This window comes from Caloenas nicobarica, chromosome Z (assembly GCF_036013445.1).
Source record: "Caloenas nicobarica isolate bCalNic1 chromosome Z, bCalNic1.hap1, whole genome shotgun sequence".
NCBI lineage: Eukaryota > Metazoa > Chordata > Aves > Columbiformes > Columbidae > Caloenas > Caloenas nicobarica.
In genome coordinates this window covers 98,714,679-98,731,316 of record NC_088284.1, presented here as the reverse complement: position 1 = coordinate 98,731,316, position 16,638 = coordinate 98,714,679, and the positions used below count along the sequence as shown (strand labels likewise).

The following is a 16,638-nucleotide window of genomic DNA, read 5'->3' as shown; positions in this document are numbered from 1 at the left end:
TGGCAGAAGCGGGGACCTGATCTCCAGATGAGCCCAGCTCGCTTGCCACTGACCCCAATGACACCTCAGTGCAGCAAGATTTGCTCGGACCATGGCGTGATGATGAAGCAGGGGTCCTCCCCCACCTCCCTAGAGAGCTCTGAGCCTTGTACTGGGGGGCAGCATCACCCTACCCAGCATCTGGCCATGAGCAAAGGACAAGAGCCCTTGGGGACTGCAGATGGAGGTGCTGAAGGACCAGAGCCAGCAGCTCTAAGATACATTTTTCCTTGTCATGGGGCAAGTCACCAAGAAGCTGAGGGGAACCATAGTGTGGAGGGGCCTGTCCTAACCCCACTTGTTTTTTTGTAGGGTGGGCAGCAAGCCAAAGAGGGGCCACTGCCCTGCGGGAGGATGCCAGCATCCTCAGCATCACAGCGATGACTCTGGCCAGCAGTGACTCTGAAAAGGTAATTTCCCAGATGTTCACACACACATCCTCCTCCTCGTGCGAGGGCTTGATTCCTGGCCACTACGAGCAGCATTGCCCCGCCGGAGGAGCCCCGGGATCTCCCGGGCAGCACAGCCTCTCTGCCAAGCAGGACTGGAGCTCCGGCTCGACCCTTTCAGCACGCGATGCCCAGCCCTGCTGCAGAAGCGGGGCTGTCACGGCAGTCCAGAGTCTCACCCAGGGGTTTCCTCCTTCTGCTGCCCTGCAGGGAAGGTACCCACCTTCCAGGGGTTGGGATGAATCCAAGAAATAGAGATGGCCCCATTAGCTTAACTAGGAGGGAAAACAGCCATTCCTTGTAAGACACCTCCAGACTCCATGCATGCAACAGCCTGACAACAGCCCCAGCAAGAAAGGTTAATCCCACGTACCTTGCTGGAAAAGGGTCAACGTGACTGAGGTAACGAGCAGGAAGAGGGCCTTGATGGGAGGGAAGTGGGCAGGCTCATGGGCAAAGATGTGAACCAGCTGCAAGAGAGAGAGAAGGACTGAGGCTGCTGCTGTCCCTGGGCACCCTCAGCCTCCCCAGGGATTGGCAGTCCCAGCCCCAAGTACAGCTCCATACCTGCCGGGTGAGGTCAATGGCAGAGGCCTGGGGAATGGTGCTGTACATCTGCCCCAGCATCTCACACAGCTGAGGCACCATGGGGGCAAAATCATCCAGGAGGGTCTTCACAGATTTCTCAAAGATGGCACAGACAGACTGCAAGAGAAGGACAGTGTGAGCAATGGGCATCAGGAGACCTCTCCTTGGGGGGCAGGACTTGAAAGACGGGTCCCAAGGGAGGGAAGAGCTGGCAATGGGGATGGGGACCAGCCAGGCAGAGGGCTCGGACCTGCTCTGGTACTGGCACCCTGCTCTGCAGTATAGGATGCTCCCAGACACTGGGAAACACCTCCCTGCAGCAGAAAGGCTCCCAGAGGGCCAGGGGAAAGAGTGAGTGGTGGGACGCTGCACCTGGGCATTACTGGACTGAGCAAACTGGAGAAACACCACATGACAAAGGTCCAGGTCAGAGCAGAGGTCTCCCCTTAGGGAGCACAGGTTTGGTAGACCCCCATCTCGCATCTCCCCGCTGATGGCAGGGCCTCTGTAACTGGAGAGGAGCAGAGCTGATGGAGGCACTAGACAGACAAGAACGGCTGGACGCTGCTGGTGACGGCAAGCAGCACCGGTCCAGGCAACCCAGTAAGAAACCCTTCTTATAGGGCTTCAGGCAGAGTCTGTCCTTTGCTGTCCCCAGTTCAGGTCAGCAGGGACAGGCAGAGCTGCAGGCAGTACTCGGGGGGAGCCTGGTTACCTCCACCACCTGGGCATCATTCAGCCACTTGCTGAGGACCTTCTGTATGAGCTGGAAGACTTGCTGCAGAACCACCACCACCTGTAAGGAACAAGAGGGTCTGAAGAGAATTGTCCTCCACAGCATCAGGGGGATTCAAGGCTAAGCATGGCCTGGACTCAAACTTTCACAGGCACCTCTGCCTCCTCCCCCTCTGAAGCTGAGCAGCTTTCTTCCCGCTGAAGCAGGCTGGCACAGCTCCAACCTGGCAGGCAGCGCCTGGGCTGTCCTCCAGAGCGGCACCCGGCCAAGAGTGACCCTGCAGGTCACCTGTGCCCACCTCAGGAGTGGTGGGACGAGCTGAAGGACACGTTTTAGCTGGAATGCATCAGCACTACCCTCTTCATGGTACATGCTGCATTACCGATTAATCCCCCTCTTCTGGCACCAGCAGTTCACAGCAGGGCTTTGGCCAGGCTGTGGCAAAGAGCATCAAGCCACCACTTTACTCACTGGGTTGGGTCCTTGCTGCACTGGCAGTTTCTTGACCTCGGTGCTTTCGTGGTCATCATCATGGTGGCTGATGTCTAGGGTGGTGAAGAGGTTGGAGAGCAGGCCCAGGATGTGGATGATGGCCAGCTTGTTGGAGGGATTGGGCTGCCAGGGAAAATAAACCCACAGTGTGACATGGACCACACTGCTGTCACAGTCATACCTTTGGGATACTGAGGAGCCAGGACTGTAAAGACAACGTGCCAGAGAGGGGTTCCCTGCACCGCAGTCTCTCTTGAGCCCATGTGCAAGAGTGCTGCTTCAACACACCATCCCCAGGGATGTGGCCAGTGGAAGAAGCCACTTCTGGATGGAGGTAGCACGAGGGCACTCACCGTTTCATCAGCCAGCTTTTCCAGCTGCTGGATGTAGGGGGTGATCAGGGAGTGCAGGTTTTTCAGGATCTCCTCCACTTGTAGCGCAGAGAGCAGGAAACCAAGAGCCTGCATCAGCCACATGCACTGGCTCGTCTGGGACAGAGAGGAGACACAACAGGGCAGGTCACTGCCCAGCCTGAAGCCCTTACCATACACGTATTAGCCAAGACAGCTGCCAGGGGCCTGGCCAGCAAAGCCAGGACCCTGCTGTGCTGCAGCTGCTCTATCTGGGACACTCTGTACATCTCGCCACAGGAGAGGGGGCAGGTCCCTACCAGAACAGCAGAACCCAGGGAACAGCTGCTCTGCCACCAGCACATGGCCTCTTCCCAGCAACTTGCCAAAGAAAGACCAGTTGGTGCCCAGAGATCTCTATGCCGGCACCGCTCACCCCACCTCGGTACACCATCCTTTGCACAGCACTGTCTCAGCCTTGTGGGGTCAAACGTCCCACCCCATCCTGGTCACAGGCACAGCCTGGGCTCTGTCCCCACACTTATCTCCTTCCTTTTTCCTCTTGAAGACATGCCTGCCATCTCAGCATCCTTGGGCTTGGAGGCACTGGGAACTGCTACACTTAGGTCTCCCTGGGGGCTTCCCTCTCTTACAGGGACATAGCCCCCAGCATGACACCAGCCCACATGCGGTGGGAGCCCAGCAGCATGGTGAGAAGTAGCCAGCAGGTACTCCTGGCCCCACACGATGCCTGCAGCCCTGAGCTCTCCTTTGGGGACATCCCAGCCTGCCATGGCACCCCTCGTGTCTTCAGCTGAGCACAACTACGGGGTATGGGGGGGCAAGCAAAACCAGCCAGAGGTGTAAGCCAGCCCCTCTTACCTTGTGAATCTGCTTCATCAACACCTCCTGCCAAAGCAAAGGGGAGAGAGAGAGGGGAGAGAGAGAGGAGAAGGTGAGTGCTGCAGAAAGACTCTTCCCTTCCCAAAGGCAGGACTGATGCAGGAGGTCAAGACAAGTGACACCAGTGGAGGCACAGACAAGCAGGACACAGCCCTGCACAGCCTCCCCACAATCCACCACAGGCAGGGAACAAAATCCTTGTGCCCTGATAAGCTCTTCCCTCAGACAGACCCCTCAGCCACTCAGTGAGGGGTGCTCCTGGCTCAGAGGAGCTCTGCAGCAGGACAGCTTGAGGAGCCAACCTCAGCCAGGGCTTCCTTACCCCAGGGACCATCTCTCCTAGGCTGCAAGAGCAGAGGCTCACGCCCTCCATCAGCCCCTCTCTGCTTCCATGCCCTCCTCTTAGTGCCTTGGAACTCCGAGTCCCCTCTGCCCCAAACCTTGAGAGCCACAGGACAACCTGCCCCAGCACTGCAAGGACCAGCTCAGTCTCCACGGAGAGGCTTGAACACCAGCAGGCCCCCCAAGATGCTCAGCAGCGGCACCAGCTGCCTGGTGGGTGCAAAGCTGGCAGGATGCCGCTCCCAGCAAGGCAAACAAAACCCCAGGGAAAGGATGGATGCCCAAGTGCAACCCCAGTGGACCCTCTGGCAGTCGTGTCTGCCAGTGCTACCATTTCTGCACTCACAGGACAACACAGGGCCTGCCACCTGGGTCTACTGGCCTAGGAACAGGATGGACAAGTCCCTCACACCAAGCAAGATGCACTGAGCTGCTGCTTTGTGTCCCCCTGCTCTGATCCACTTGGAGAAAAGGGTCTGCACAGAGCACATCCCAGCTTGCCGCCACACATCCATCTGCATTCAGCTCCTACCTGTGACACGGCAACGATGTTGGCAGCATAGGGTGGCAGGTCGTACTTGCACTCCCGGCAGATCTTCTTCAGGGTGGAGACACTGGAGATGGAGAGCTCGGGGTTGCCCAAGGCTTGGAGCACCAGTGGCAGCACGTTGTTAATCATGACAGGGTGATCAGCCAGCCACTCCGACAGGGCCCCTGTGCACACAGATGGGATCAGACCACAGGACTGTGCCACGGGTTCTTGCCCCCCACGTCCTGGGATGCTCAGCTTTGATTTTCACCGCTGTTATTGCTGAGCAGGAGCAGCCTCAAGAGGGGCTCCCCCTCCCCAGCCCAGCCTGCGTGTGAGCAAAGTGTCACAGCCTCAGGAATTACAATATTCAAGAAGCAACTAGACAACGCCCTCAGACACATGATGTGAATTTTGGGGTTGTCCTATGCAGGGACATGAGTTGGACTCGATAATCCTTGTGGGTCCCTTCCAACCCAGGACATTCTATAATTCTACGAAAGGCCTCACCAATAGTGAACATCACGGTGTCAGCAAGCTGCACGTTACTGATGCTGATCCGGGGAATGAGGCCGATCAGCCCTGGCACCACGTCAGAGTAGTTCACGTCGATGGTCTCAGCGATGGACTGGAAGCCGTAGAGCAAGGCCTCCGTGTGCTGCCAGGGTGGGAATGGCACCGTCAGAGCCGCACGCTGACTCCCAATGCCCACCCCAGCCCCAGGCACTAGCCCAGCTCCCTCACACTGGCTGAGAAGGCTGGTCCCTGGGCAGCACTGAGGACAGGGAAGCAGAATAAGACCTGTTCCTCCTCCCAGAGAACCTGCACGTGTGCCAGCAAAGTGTTCACACTCCTTGCCACTATCACATCCCTTTGCCATCAGTGCCCCATGGCAAGGACAGGTGGCCATAAGCCTGCCACTCAGGTCCCCCCTTGCTCACCTGCCATGTGGACGGCTGCTCCGTGTTGGTCAGGAGACGTCCCAATTTGTCATAGAGGCTGCTCAGGAGCTCAGCGCCCAGCATCTCATACACATACATCAGTGTGTCAGAGATGTCCACCCTAGACAGAACATGCATGGGTCTCCAAATGCTGTCTCCATCCCCTGCAAAGCGCTCCACATGCAGACACATTACTTGCATTCCCACTGACAGGCAGGGCGGAGGCACTGTCTGCACAAACACACTGCCCCAGCACAGTGCGGAACACTCCCCAGGCTCCCCAGGCAGGGCAACTGGTGCCACCCCAAAACACCAGCTCATTTCTTTACAGCCACCACAGCCAAAACAACTCTTGGTGAAGGGAATCTCCTCTGTATCCCCACTTTGGCCTCCCCATGGTGCTCTGGCTCCAGGAAGGCAAACTGTTGCCTGTGTCCTTGCTGGTCTGACAAGCAAACCCACCTCTGAGCCCAAAGTCACATCCATGCAGGGAGCAACGTGACCCAGTCCTGCTACCCGGGGAAAGGCAGGCCCCAGCTGTACCTGTATATCCGAAATTGCTCCTTCTCATCTGAAGACCAGAAGCCATACTCCTCGTCAGAGGGGAACTGGGCTTTGTGCAGCAGCACGTCCACCAGCTGGAAGTAGACAGGCCTGTAGACCTGCTGGTACACTGCCTGCTTGTCCGGCTCGAAGGAGAGGATGTCATCCTGGCAGCAGGAGGAAGAATACATCAGGTCTTGCAGAGGAAAAAAAAATGGAGCCAGCATGCCCATTGGATGGGAGTGCAGGGGCATCTCCCCAAGCTGGTAGAACCTGTCATGCTTCAGAGGTTGCATTTCCAGCTCCTCAAAGTCCACCTGATGCTGAGCACTTCTGCAGCAGCAGCATTATCAGATGGTGAGATGTCAGAAACGCCCGTAGCCAGGCAGACCCTGGGGTGTTTGAGGACAGCATGGCTACAGCAGGGTAGCACTGCCTGCCATGTCCTCGCCTCGGGAGCACCCCTGCATCGGGAGCATGTACGCCTCAGACCCCTGTAAGGCAGACTGAGATGGATGTCTGGGGAGCACAGAGCTCTCCTACCTGCATCCACCTCCTCAGACCCACCCGGAGAAGCAGTGAGCGGAGGTGGGAGGCTCGGCCCCACGCAGCAGAGGAGCTGCCAGCACAGCGCCGACACGGCCCCCTCCCTGCCCACGCTCAGCCACACTGCATCAGACTGCAGAGGGATGGAGCTGGGGCGGGGTGAATGGGGCTAAAAATAGAGCATGATGTGGCAGAGCTGCTCTGTTCAAACAGGGAACAGTGGCCCTGGGAGCGGGACCCCACAATGGGCAGCCCCCAGCTCTCTCTTTCCTCCTCTGAGAGACGACGGCCACCAGCCCGGCGCAGGGGCTAGCCCGCAGTAAGCCAGCATGCAATCTCTTCCCTGCCTGCAGCCAGTGCAGCTGTGCAGCAAGGAGCTAAACAACCAGGTCTGCTGCTGGAAAAAAAATTAGCATGAAGTTTTAATTAGTTATGTTAGTGAGGCCCTTAAAGGCTGGCTCAGACTTCCAAGGGTTGGAAAAAGCAAGCCACAGGACCAGCATTTCTGAGTTATGTGCCCTGCAGCAGCTGCAAGTGTAGGGTGAGGAACAGAGGTGTCGCAAGTCCCTGGGGAGCAAACGTGGCCAGGCCAGACCCAGTCCCCGTGCGCCAGTGTCCCCAGCCCTGCCTGGAGCACAGGATCTGGGCCAACTGCCCCACGGTGGCCACTGACCTGCAGTGTGTACCAGAAGGTGAGCGTCAAGGAGCTGGTGGTTTCATTGACGGGGTAGTGCCCAGGGATGCCGGTGCAGAACATGATCATGTTGACCAGGGCCAGGAAGCTCTGCCAGTGCTCCACCTGGTCCAGGAGGGCCCTAGGGAGTGGAGAGCACGGTCAGGGTAGCACCACCATGGCAATCCTGGCTCGTCTGCCCTGACACATATCACAGGGTGCAGGACAGGCCCTGATGAAGCAGCACATGGGGAACAGAGGGCTGCTTCAAGCTCATTCCCTCTCCTGGGGACTGTCCCCAGCACTCACCGGGAATGATTCTCCCCCAAGGCCACAGCAATCCGGCAGATCCCGTGTGATGTCTCCATGTCCCCGCTCTGGACCGCCTGGCGCAGCTGCTCTTGAAGCCCCAGCACAGAGGGGATGAGCTTCAGGAGGGTGTTCACGTACCTGCAAGCACAGCCTGAATTAGGGCCAGGCATCACCTCACCAGCACCAGCTGCCATGGCATTCATCCCTCCTGATGCTCTCCCAGGGCTCCCACCCACATTTCCCTACTGGAAGGCTGCTTTGTGCAATGGGACGCATCCAGGCACCTTGACCGCTTACATTTATACAGTCCTAAAATTACATTCAGCCCTTTGAAGGCAGTCGCAGGGCTGACATGGCCCTGGGTGAAAATGAGTTTGACACCCCTGGCTTACAGGGACTCTCCCCCCAGCTTGTGGCATCAGGTTGAAGGCTGAAGCCCCCAGCACTCCTGCAGCAGAGCCCCTGCAAGTGAAAGGCAGGGCTGAGCCAGCAGCCATCAGCTCTGTGTGAATCTCCCACTGCACCACAGTGTAGGCATCTGCCTCTGCCCACTCGAACCTGACACAGGGCTGCCAGCATCCCCCAGCCAGCACCAACTTGTCACTGCCGTGACCAGCTCCGAGCGAGCTGTGCCTGCGCACGGCAGTGTTGGCGCAGATGGCGAGTGGGAGCAGGGTGGCAAGGGCAGACCCCAGGGCTCTTTTCGCCATGCTTGCAGCCTGAATTTCTCAGCCATGGAGGCAGCCAGAGCTGCCAGCGGGAAGCCACACAACCCTCCAGCACGGGCACATGTGGATTGTCCTCTCTGGCCAGGATGAAGTGGGCTGCCACCCTTGGGGACTCCTACACAGGGAGGATGCTGGCCCCCGGCACACGCCTCTGGTCCCCCACCCCACCAGGCTGCCGCAGCAGCACAGCTCTCCCACATCACATCACACACATCAGCCGCCCCTCTGCGCCACTGCCTGCAAGTGATGGTAACCAGGGCAACAAGAAGGAGGCAGCCAAGGTGAAACACAGCCCAGGGCCCCCCGAGAGAGGCCCTGCTGGAGGCTGATGAGCAGCCCTGCCATTTCGCTGCCTGCCCAGGCGTGTTATCCAGAGCTGCAACTATTCCGTACGCTCCCGCAGGTGCGGGGCCAAGGATGCTCGGAGCGGGAAGCACACGTGACGCCAGCTCTCCTGCGCCTACCGCAGGGAAGAGATGTGAGTACTGACATCAAGACAGCCACATGTCCACCCCGGAGAGGCAGGGTGCCCAGCAACTCTTGCTATGGCTGATTTAGGAGACAACAAGGCCATCGGTGCCACCAGTGCACGGAGAGAGCCACACCAGTGGTGGCAGCTTCTCGGTCTTGGCCAGCAGGAGAAAACAGAGGGAACAGGGTGTCTCCAGTCCCAGTTGCCACCCCAGTGTCCTCTCTATGTGCCACCTGGCCCTTCTCCCCTAGACGCAATGGGTATTTTTGTGTAAACCATTTTCAGGCCTCTGATGCCCCATGAGTGATGCATGTGGCAGTGTGGGAGCAATGCAATGAAGGAGAATTTGGGAATTCACTGGCTTTTCTCCCCAGGAACTGATGCTGCAGTCAGGGTCAGCCCAAGGGAGCTGGGGCAGTTTCCAGACAAAAAGGCACAGGGGACCTTCCACTGCTCCAGTGCAGAGCAAAACCATCCTTCCTCTGCAGCACTGGGTTCACATTACCCTAGAGATGTTTTCATAACTTCGGGAGTTTATGACAAGGATCCTGCTTCTGCTGGTTACCTTTAAATACTCACAGTGCAGATGCTTAGAGCTCAGCTGGTCCTTTGGACACCCTGTACAGTCAACAGAGAGAACCACCTGGATTTGCTTCCCTGCTGCAACTCACTCCATGTTAGTGAAAACTTCTAGAAAAGGTTGGGTGAACCATGTCTCCTGAGCACCACCTTGCTCTGCTCACTGCCTATGCAGATGTAAGGGTAACTCAGACACAAGGGTTCCCAGTGAGGATGGCAATTCTTGCTCTAGGTGAGTTGTTTTAACCAGCCACCAAAGAGCCATGGACAAGCCAGCCAGAGCTGGGCTCCTCCCCTCCACATCCAGGAGCACGGAGCCCCAGGCCAACCCACCTGCTTGGTGCTGCTTCCAATCCGCGAGCAATCAGCTGGTGCCACAGCCCTGCCCAGGCACAGAGCTCATCCCCAGGGGCAGACACCACATCTGCCAGCCCCTGCTTCCCACCCCAGCACCAGGCAGGAGAGGACAAGACCATCTCAGCCCAGCTGAGCAGCCTGTCTACAGCAGCTGATGACTGGCAACGCCTGTGGAAGAGTCTATGAATGTGGCAGCCATACGGTGATGCTTCTTCATGTATTTCCCTCCAGCAACTTGTGTTAGCCTTCCTGAGCAAGATTTGCTATCTTGGTATTTAGCAGCTGGGCAAATTTTTCTTCCACGATTTTATCCAGTCCCTTCTCAAAGCCCAATGAACTGCAGCATCCACAGCTCCCTCCATGGGACCAGCACCTCCTTCTGCTCTTCCCACAACCCTCCCCAGAGCACAACACAGTACAGGGGACACCTTACAGGGCAGAGATACGGGCAGTTCACACAGGACTATCTCATCCTTCCTGATCTGAAATATGAAACATGTCCTGATGAGAATACCCAACGTACTAAAAACCTGTTTCTAATGAAGCTCTTGGAAAACTCTTCTAGTGAAATTCCTGTTCAGGAACTCAGCAGCAGGTGCCAAGACCAGGAAGGGATGGGCTGAACACCTGCAATCCCACCAGCTCCATCACTGCAGCAACACCCTGCTTCTTTTAGAGAGGTGCCCCACGCTCTATAACTCCCACCACAGGCACACACCATGTAGAGGTCTCTCTCCCTGCTCCGACACCACCCGCCGGGCTGCGGGAGCGTGATCAAGTGCTGCACGCCAGCTCTTCCCCTGCAGCACGCACCGCTGAGCTCTTGCCCGCTTAGCCAGGGGATAATCCTCAAACGAGATGGAAAATCCAGCCCAAGCCTCCTCTGCAAATTAGATGCAACAATCTCTCTGTTCCTGCCCTCCTGCGATTCAGGAGCCTCTCAGCACCCCCAAGAGAGGAGATGTGTGCAGAGCCAAGGCTCCAAGGTTTCCTCTCAGGAATGCCACATCCTAACAGGAGCAGTGTCCAGACTCCAGCAACACCCAGGACACCCCCTCCTCTAGGTACAAAGGGCTCCCACACCCCGGCAGGTGAGGAGATCAAATGCTTCGCAGCTACAAATCTCTGCTGCATCACCTCTAGTGACACCTCAGAGGCAGGAAAGCCACCCGCTGCTGCTTGCAGGCAGGGAAATGGAAACTGCCAGCACGAGCAACTCACCTTGAGGGTGATCCTTGCCCACGAAGTCCCACCTGCCCTTCTCCACCTGGACATGGGTGGCAGTCAGCTGCTTCCAGTGTGAGCAGCGGCAGCATGAGGGATGCCTTGCAAGGTGATGCCCACCTGGGAAGAAGGTAGCCACCACAGGCTACCTAACCCCAGTGCCAAGTTCAAGAGACACTGAGCCTTCCGCTGACAGTAGAAGCACACCCGCATGATCGCCTCTGCAGCAATGTCAATGAAGCCAGCTGGGAGGCGGTGAGGAGGAAAGACACAGAGTTCATAACACTCAGGGGAACCTGTGGAAAGTGGGAAGCCCTGATACTAACCCTCTCACAGAACAATGATCTACAAAGCTCTGGAGAGGACCACATCAGCAGCCCAGCACCGAGGATGCTCTGAACCTGTGGCCAAGGGCAGTGGGGAGCCAGGTGCCTGTGGAAACAAAGGCAAGAGACCGCAGAGGAAGAGAACGGCTGAAAAGCAGCACGGATCTCCCAGACTGTCAAGAAAAGAGACAGAAAGGTCAGGAGACTCCCTGGGTGCTCGGGAAAGAGCTGGATCTGCCGTGGCTGAGCAACAAGGCCAGAGGGGCAGGACAGACAGCACCAGGGAAAGTGGGAGAAGGGATACAGGATGGAGGAGACGAGGAACAAAGGGGAAGAAGGAGTCCACCAGGGCTGGGAAGTGGCAGCTCTGTGAACTACCCTGCTCCTGAAGCTTTCCCAGATCTCAGCACTGAGCACAGTCCTGCTCCTCCCTGGAGCAGCTGACACCACACACTGCTTGGCAGGGTTGCCACGTGACAATGCCACCGCTGTCCCCGCTCCCCAGGAGTAGGGGCTGCACCAGGCTCACACACACTGGGCAGCCTTTCAGGCCACCTGCCCATCCTGTCCTGGGTCCTGCCTGCACGCCTACAGACAAGAGAGGGTGCTCTCCCATGGCTGACAATGCCTCCAAGGAAAAGGATGGAGAGCAAGTGCCAGTGATGCTGTAAAAGAGCTACCAGTGTGGCAGGACCGAACGGGGCCAGAAACTGCATGGCAGGGTCAGCACAGAAGCAGAGAGGAAACTCTGCTGTCAGTCATGCTTCTCACTAAAACTCACTTTGAAAACTCAACAGAAAGCTTGGACTTTTAATGCAACTGAAGAACAGTGCTGCAGGGCCAGGCTCCTGCACGCCGTTGGGGAATCACAGCCATGGGACTCCTGAGGCTCCAGGGAAACAGAAAGGAGGAAGGCAGCAAGTCCAGCATTTCAGAACTGCAAGTCACCTCTTCTCACCTTCTCATTTTCTGTACCATTCCTGCTATTTTCTTTACCAATCCTGGAACAAGATTTTGGGCTGGCCCACAGCCTTTGCCAGATACAAGGAAAAGCTGATTGTGGTAATCTTCTGCATGCTAGCAAATGAGGCAACCCCTCCCCACACCAAGCAACACATCAAAATCCTGACTGGTCCCTTTGCACACCGGGACTTGCAGTCCAGATGCAACCCCCTTGTCATTGCAGAGCCAGGGACCATGCTGGCTGCCCCTGCTCTGAAGCCAAGGGCAGGACCAGAGCTCACCACTGCAGCAGCATCCGCACCGCTGCAGAGGGTCAGGCCCAGCATGATGCGCAACGATGCACAGGGATGCACAGCGGCAGCAGCTCAGCCCAGCCTTCAAGGAAACCCTCCTCTTTGGGGGGAAGGTTGCTAAGCAGCCAGGAGGGGATGTGGCCACAGGAACCGCAGGAAATGTACTTTCCCTTCTGCGGGCATCAGTCCCAAGAGCTGACAGCAGCTCAGGCAATGCGGCCAAGATGACGAGCTCGGATCCCCACAGCGCGGCCCCAGCAGGACCTGCCCCATCCCCGGCTCCCAGCTCAGCTGCACCACCGGCAGCCACGGCCACAGAAAGGACAAGTCCTCAGCTGGCACAAGCTGTTGGAGCCAGGAGGAGGGAGAAGACTGACAGGTCTGGTTTTATTATCTCTGCATCAAATCAGCTCCTTGGCAGGACCAGCAGCATGAGGCAGAGGAGGGTCTCTGAACTCCCCTTGGCCAGAGCCAGGCATCTGCTCCCTGGCTGGGCACTGCAGGGGCTGACACAAGGAACCAGAAGGGAGCATCCTTCCCTGCTTGAGAGGAGGAGGGTGGAGATGAGCTGCAGCTGCCCAAGACTACGTGGTTGCCACGAGTCAACCATGGTGCAAAGCCTTTCAGGACCAACAATGTGAAACCACGAGTGCATAGGAACCATCTCCCACTTCCAAGCCCTGTCATTATCACCTCCAGGGCCAACAACAGCTAGAAAAAAGCCTTAGGTTTTTCCTCTCTCTCACAGATCCCCCGCGGATGCCCAGGAGCACCACCCGCAGTACATGGGAGAGGCCGCCCTTACCTCTGGGCATCGGGCTGGGAAATGGCGTTGACAACAGCCTCCACTGCTGTGTCAAAGAGCTCTGGGTCCTGCAGAGAGGTGAAAGCTGCCTGGATCAGGTTCTCACAGTCCATCAGCGGGATCTCCAGCTGCACCCAGCTGGAGAAGCACTTCAACACCTTCTGCTTGATGAAACCCGGGGAGTCCTGCTGCTGCAGCAGCTGCTCCAGCAAAGGGAAGACAGAGCCGCACTCCTGCGCCAGGACACTGCGGACCTGGCCTTTGCGGTACTGTGGCAGGCGGCTGGTCTGAAACTCCTCGGGCAGCACCGTCAGCAGCTCCAGCAGCGCCAGGCACCGCGCTCGCCCATCCACGTTGGAGTCCTCTGCCTGGAACATGCGCACCATGTCTGCCACGGCACAGGGCCAAGCCTCCGGCATCATGCTGAGGGCCAGGGAGGCCAGCGCCACGCAGAGCCGGGTCAGCACGATCTTGGAGCCACTGGCGAAACGGGTGATGTGGGTGAATAGCTGTGACTTGAGGCTCTCGTACTGGTCGGCTGGGATGTCATTCCAGTAACGGGAGATTTTAATGTGGAGAGCACTGGCACCAAAGTACTGGATCTCAGGCACCTTGTCCATGTTGAGCAGCAGCCAGCTGAAGTGCCATGCCTGGGGGGACACCTGTGCCTGCATCAGCCATTTCTGAGCCAAGTTCTTGTTCTCGATGTTTGGGTCATAATACAGCTGATGGAGAGCCTGGAAGGGAGAAGGGAAGCGTCTTAGAGCAGCTGAGGAGCACAGCCACAGCTGGTCCCACCAGGGGAAGGCACACCTGGAGGGCTCACCACAAGAGAGTCCAGCACCTGGGCTGCCCTCCGGTCACTGCCCTACCAAGCCAGGCCCCCTCACCACATCAGCCTGCGTTGGCTGGCCTCCCTCCTTGGGCTCTCGGCGAAGCGAGAGCGATCTGGCAGTGGGTAAAGACCTGCAAAGCGTTCTTCCCCTCTCCTCTCATACAGCACTCTGGAAATTTCTTTTCCTTAGTCATCTCCCATCCTTGCCTTCACTCATGCCAAACCCCCCTGCTTCCATCCTGATGTGCCGTCACTGGGGTGGGTGCAGGACCCCTCTGCAGCACAAGGGCTGCAGGGGACATGGCACACCAGCACTCCTGCCTTCCACCTGCACCTGCTCTCAGAAAGGTGCCGTGGACGCACCAGCTCTCAGAAAGCACATATGGCACAAAGCTTGTGTCTAGGAGCCCAAGGAACGCAAGAACCACTTCAGATATCTTAGTCTCTCAGGTTGTACAGAGCCCTGGAAACCCACAGTCACTAAGCTCGGGGATTAATCCCTCCACAGAGTCCTTTTGAAGCATTCCCAAATGCCCAGTTACACCTGGGTGAGGAGACCTGGCACCTAACCCTGCCTCTGCCACCACCTCGCAGGACAGTCCAGGGCTGCTCACTCCGTCTCACCCATATGGAAAGGAGAACATCACTTACCTGCTCCAACAGCTTTGGGAGATCTAGTTACTGCTTTGCAGATCTCAGATCCACATGAACAGCCTCAAGCAGGCTGCAAGGCTTTATTTGCAGAGGAATATTATATGGATCTTAAGGCCAACATTAATTAGTTACTTATCCTGAGTGGGTGCAACTGGTAACCAGTGATGGCCTTGCACACAGAGGAGGAGAGTAACTCCCCCTTGCCTGAACTCCATCTTCCAGCAGCAAGGTTTTCTGCCTGGCAGAGCGTGTTTCATTACAAATTGCTGACTGCACACATCAGGGACAAGGAAAAGCAATGGTATTCGTCAGGCTATCAGGCACCCGTCGCACCCCAGCATCAAATTGGAGGATGACTCCAGCAGGTGCAGATGATTTTGTGTGTCCCCACCTTAGCTCCAGCTCTCAGATATCCTCCTCCTCCCCCCTGAAAACTCTATGAAATTCTCGTATGGCTCTTGTACCCAGGAGATGATTTAAACCCTATTTTTACACATGCAGAGCTGGCAGCCTGGGGCACAGGAACAAGCTTCCCAAGCAAGTGCTTGTGCCTCCTGCTGCTTCCCAGAACAAGACCAAAGAGCAGGACAAAATGGCAGGAACCTTACAGAGGCAGCATTGCCTGGGCCATCATTTGAAACACCTCTGTTCAAGACTTTGCAGTGGGGGAAAATGAGGATAACCTCTTTGTGAGAAAGAAAGAGGTTATGAAGTACGTCGTAGGAGACGGAGCCAGCCAACACGGGCTGCACAGGGACAGGCATCTGTCCCACTAAAAGATGTATCCTGACACAGAAAAGGTTAACCCTAGATAAGCAGGACATGGGGAGAGAGAAATCTGTTCTGACAGACTGGCCAAGGGTAGCTCATGAGCTATCAGCAGCTACCTGAAACCTTGCTCTGTTCTTGGTTAGCTCAGGCTCTTGTCTGAAGCACCACTCAGCTGCTGGGCAGAGGTAAGCACTGTCATCCCTTCCCATCAAAACAACAATTTACTTCACTATCCAGCAGCAGCTGCTGCAGATGTGCTAAAAGCTCAACCACCCCCGGGGGCAGGAACCTGGCTCCTACCCCTGCTCTTTCATGAAGACTGAGTCATCCTGCAGCAGGGCTGGGGCTCAAACCGTCTCCTCTATTATCGGCTCAGTCTCTTATTCGCTCTCAGAGCTTGCTGCTTATTTTCTTTCCAAAAGAAATCTCACTTGAGATTCCCAGAGTCGGTGATAGCCTACTCTTCTCCTTCCCCTCTTGCTGGGCAGCCTGACAAGGTGCAAAGGTTGGCAGCAATCCCCTCTGCCTGCTCCCTAGCCTGGAAACCCTCCTCACCTCCTCCCAGCCTCTCCATTTACACTCCCACACATTCCCTAATTAATTGATTTTTTCTATTTTGAATAGTCTTCCTGCTAACACTTAAAAAACTGAGGGGAGGATCACTATGCATCACATATTATGAGGCACAAGCTGTATACATGCCCCAGGAGCCCTAACCACTAACTCAGTACAAGGCTTGTATAGCATGGACCACACCATGTGTGGAGGATGGACCTGGCCTCCAGCGCTGGGTTTCCAGCCCACAAGCTCCTCAGCCGCTCACCTCCGCTGGCTCCAGGGCTGCTGCTCCATGGCCTCACGGTGGGAGCTGCGCAGGGAAAGCATCACGCTCCAGACAGAGGCTGAGGCCCGATCCTGCCACCGCCTCCAAGCAAGCAGACCCTGGCGCTTCCATGGGGTGACCTGACTGAAGGGAGAGGAGCAAGCGACCAGGCAGAGCTCAGCGCAAGGCTGAGGCATGAGCATCCTGCGTGCAGCCCCGGCAGCAGAGACTCTGGCGCTGTCCAAGCCAAAAATTAGCTGCTGCATTGTAACGATGACAAAGCAGGAGCATTATTGTAGATGCTGCCCTCGACGCTCAGGCTGGGGAGATGTCACCACCACTGCTTTAGAGGAACGGTGAGCAAC

The 16,638-nt window shown here is 56.9% G+C and overlaps 1 protein-coding gene across 2 annotated transcripts in view; it reads right to left on the bottom strand.

Moving 5' to 3' along the window:
- Window positions 1-16,638, bottom strand: part of IPO13 (importin 13) — a 36,607-nt gene that overhangs the window by 13,106 nt on the left and 6,863 nt on the right. For both annotated transcript variants that reach the window (XM_065657820.1, XM_065657821.1), the window contains exons 2-14: window positions 13,191-13,927; window positions 7,441-7,581; window positions 7,132-7,273; window positions 5,913-6,079; window positions 5,370-5,490; window positions 4,939-5,086; window positions 4,432-4,613; window positions 3,537-3,563; window positions 2,658-2,792; window positions 2,284-2,427; window positions 1,792-1,872; window positions 1,056-1,193; window positions 862-958 (exon numbers count right to left, since the gene is read on the bottom strand). In XM_065657820.1, the coding sequence (XP_065513892.1) occupies window positions 862-958; window positions 1,056-1,193; window positions 1,792-1,872; window positions 2,284-2,427; window positions 2,658-2,792; window positions 3,537-3,563; window positions 4,432-4,613; window positions 4,939-5,086; window positions 5,370-5,490; window positions 5,913-6,079; window positions 7,132-7,273; window positions 7,441-7,581; window positions 13,191-13,927 (2,260 nt within the window). The remainder of the gene's footprint in view (window positions 1-861; window positions 959-1,055; window positions 1,194-1,791; window positions 1,873-2,283; window positions 2,428-2,657; window positions 2,793-3,536; window positions 3,564-4,431; window positions 4,614-4,938; window positions 5,087-5,369; window positions 5,491-5,912; window positions 6,080-7,131; window positions 7,274-7,440; window positions 7,582-13,190; window positions 13,928-16,638) is intronic.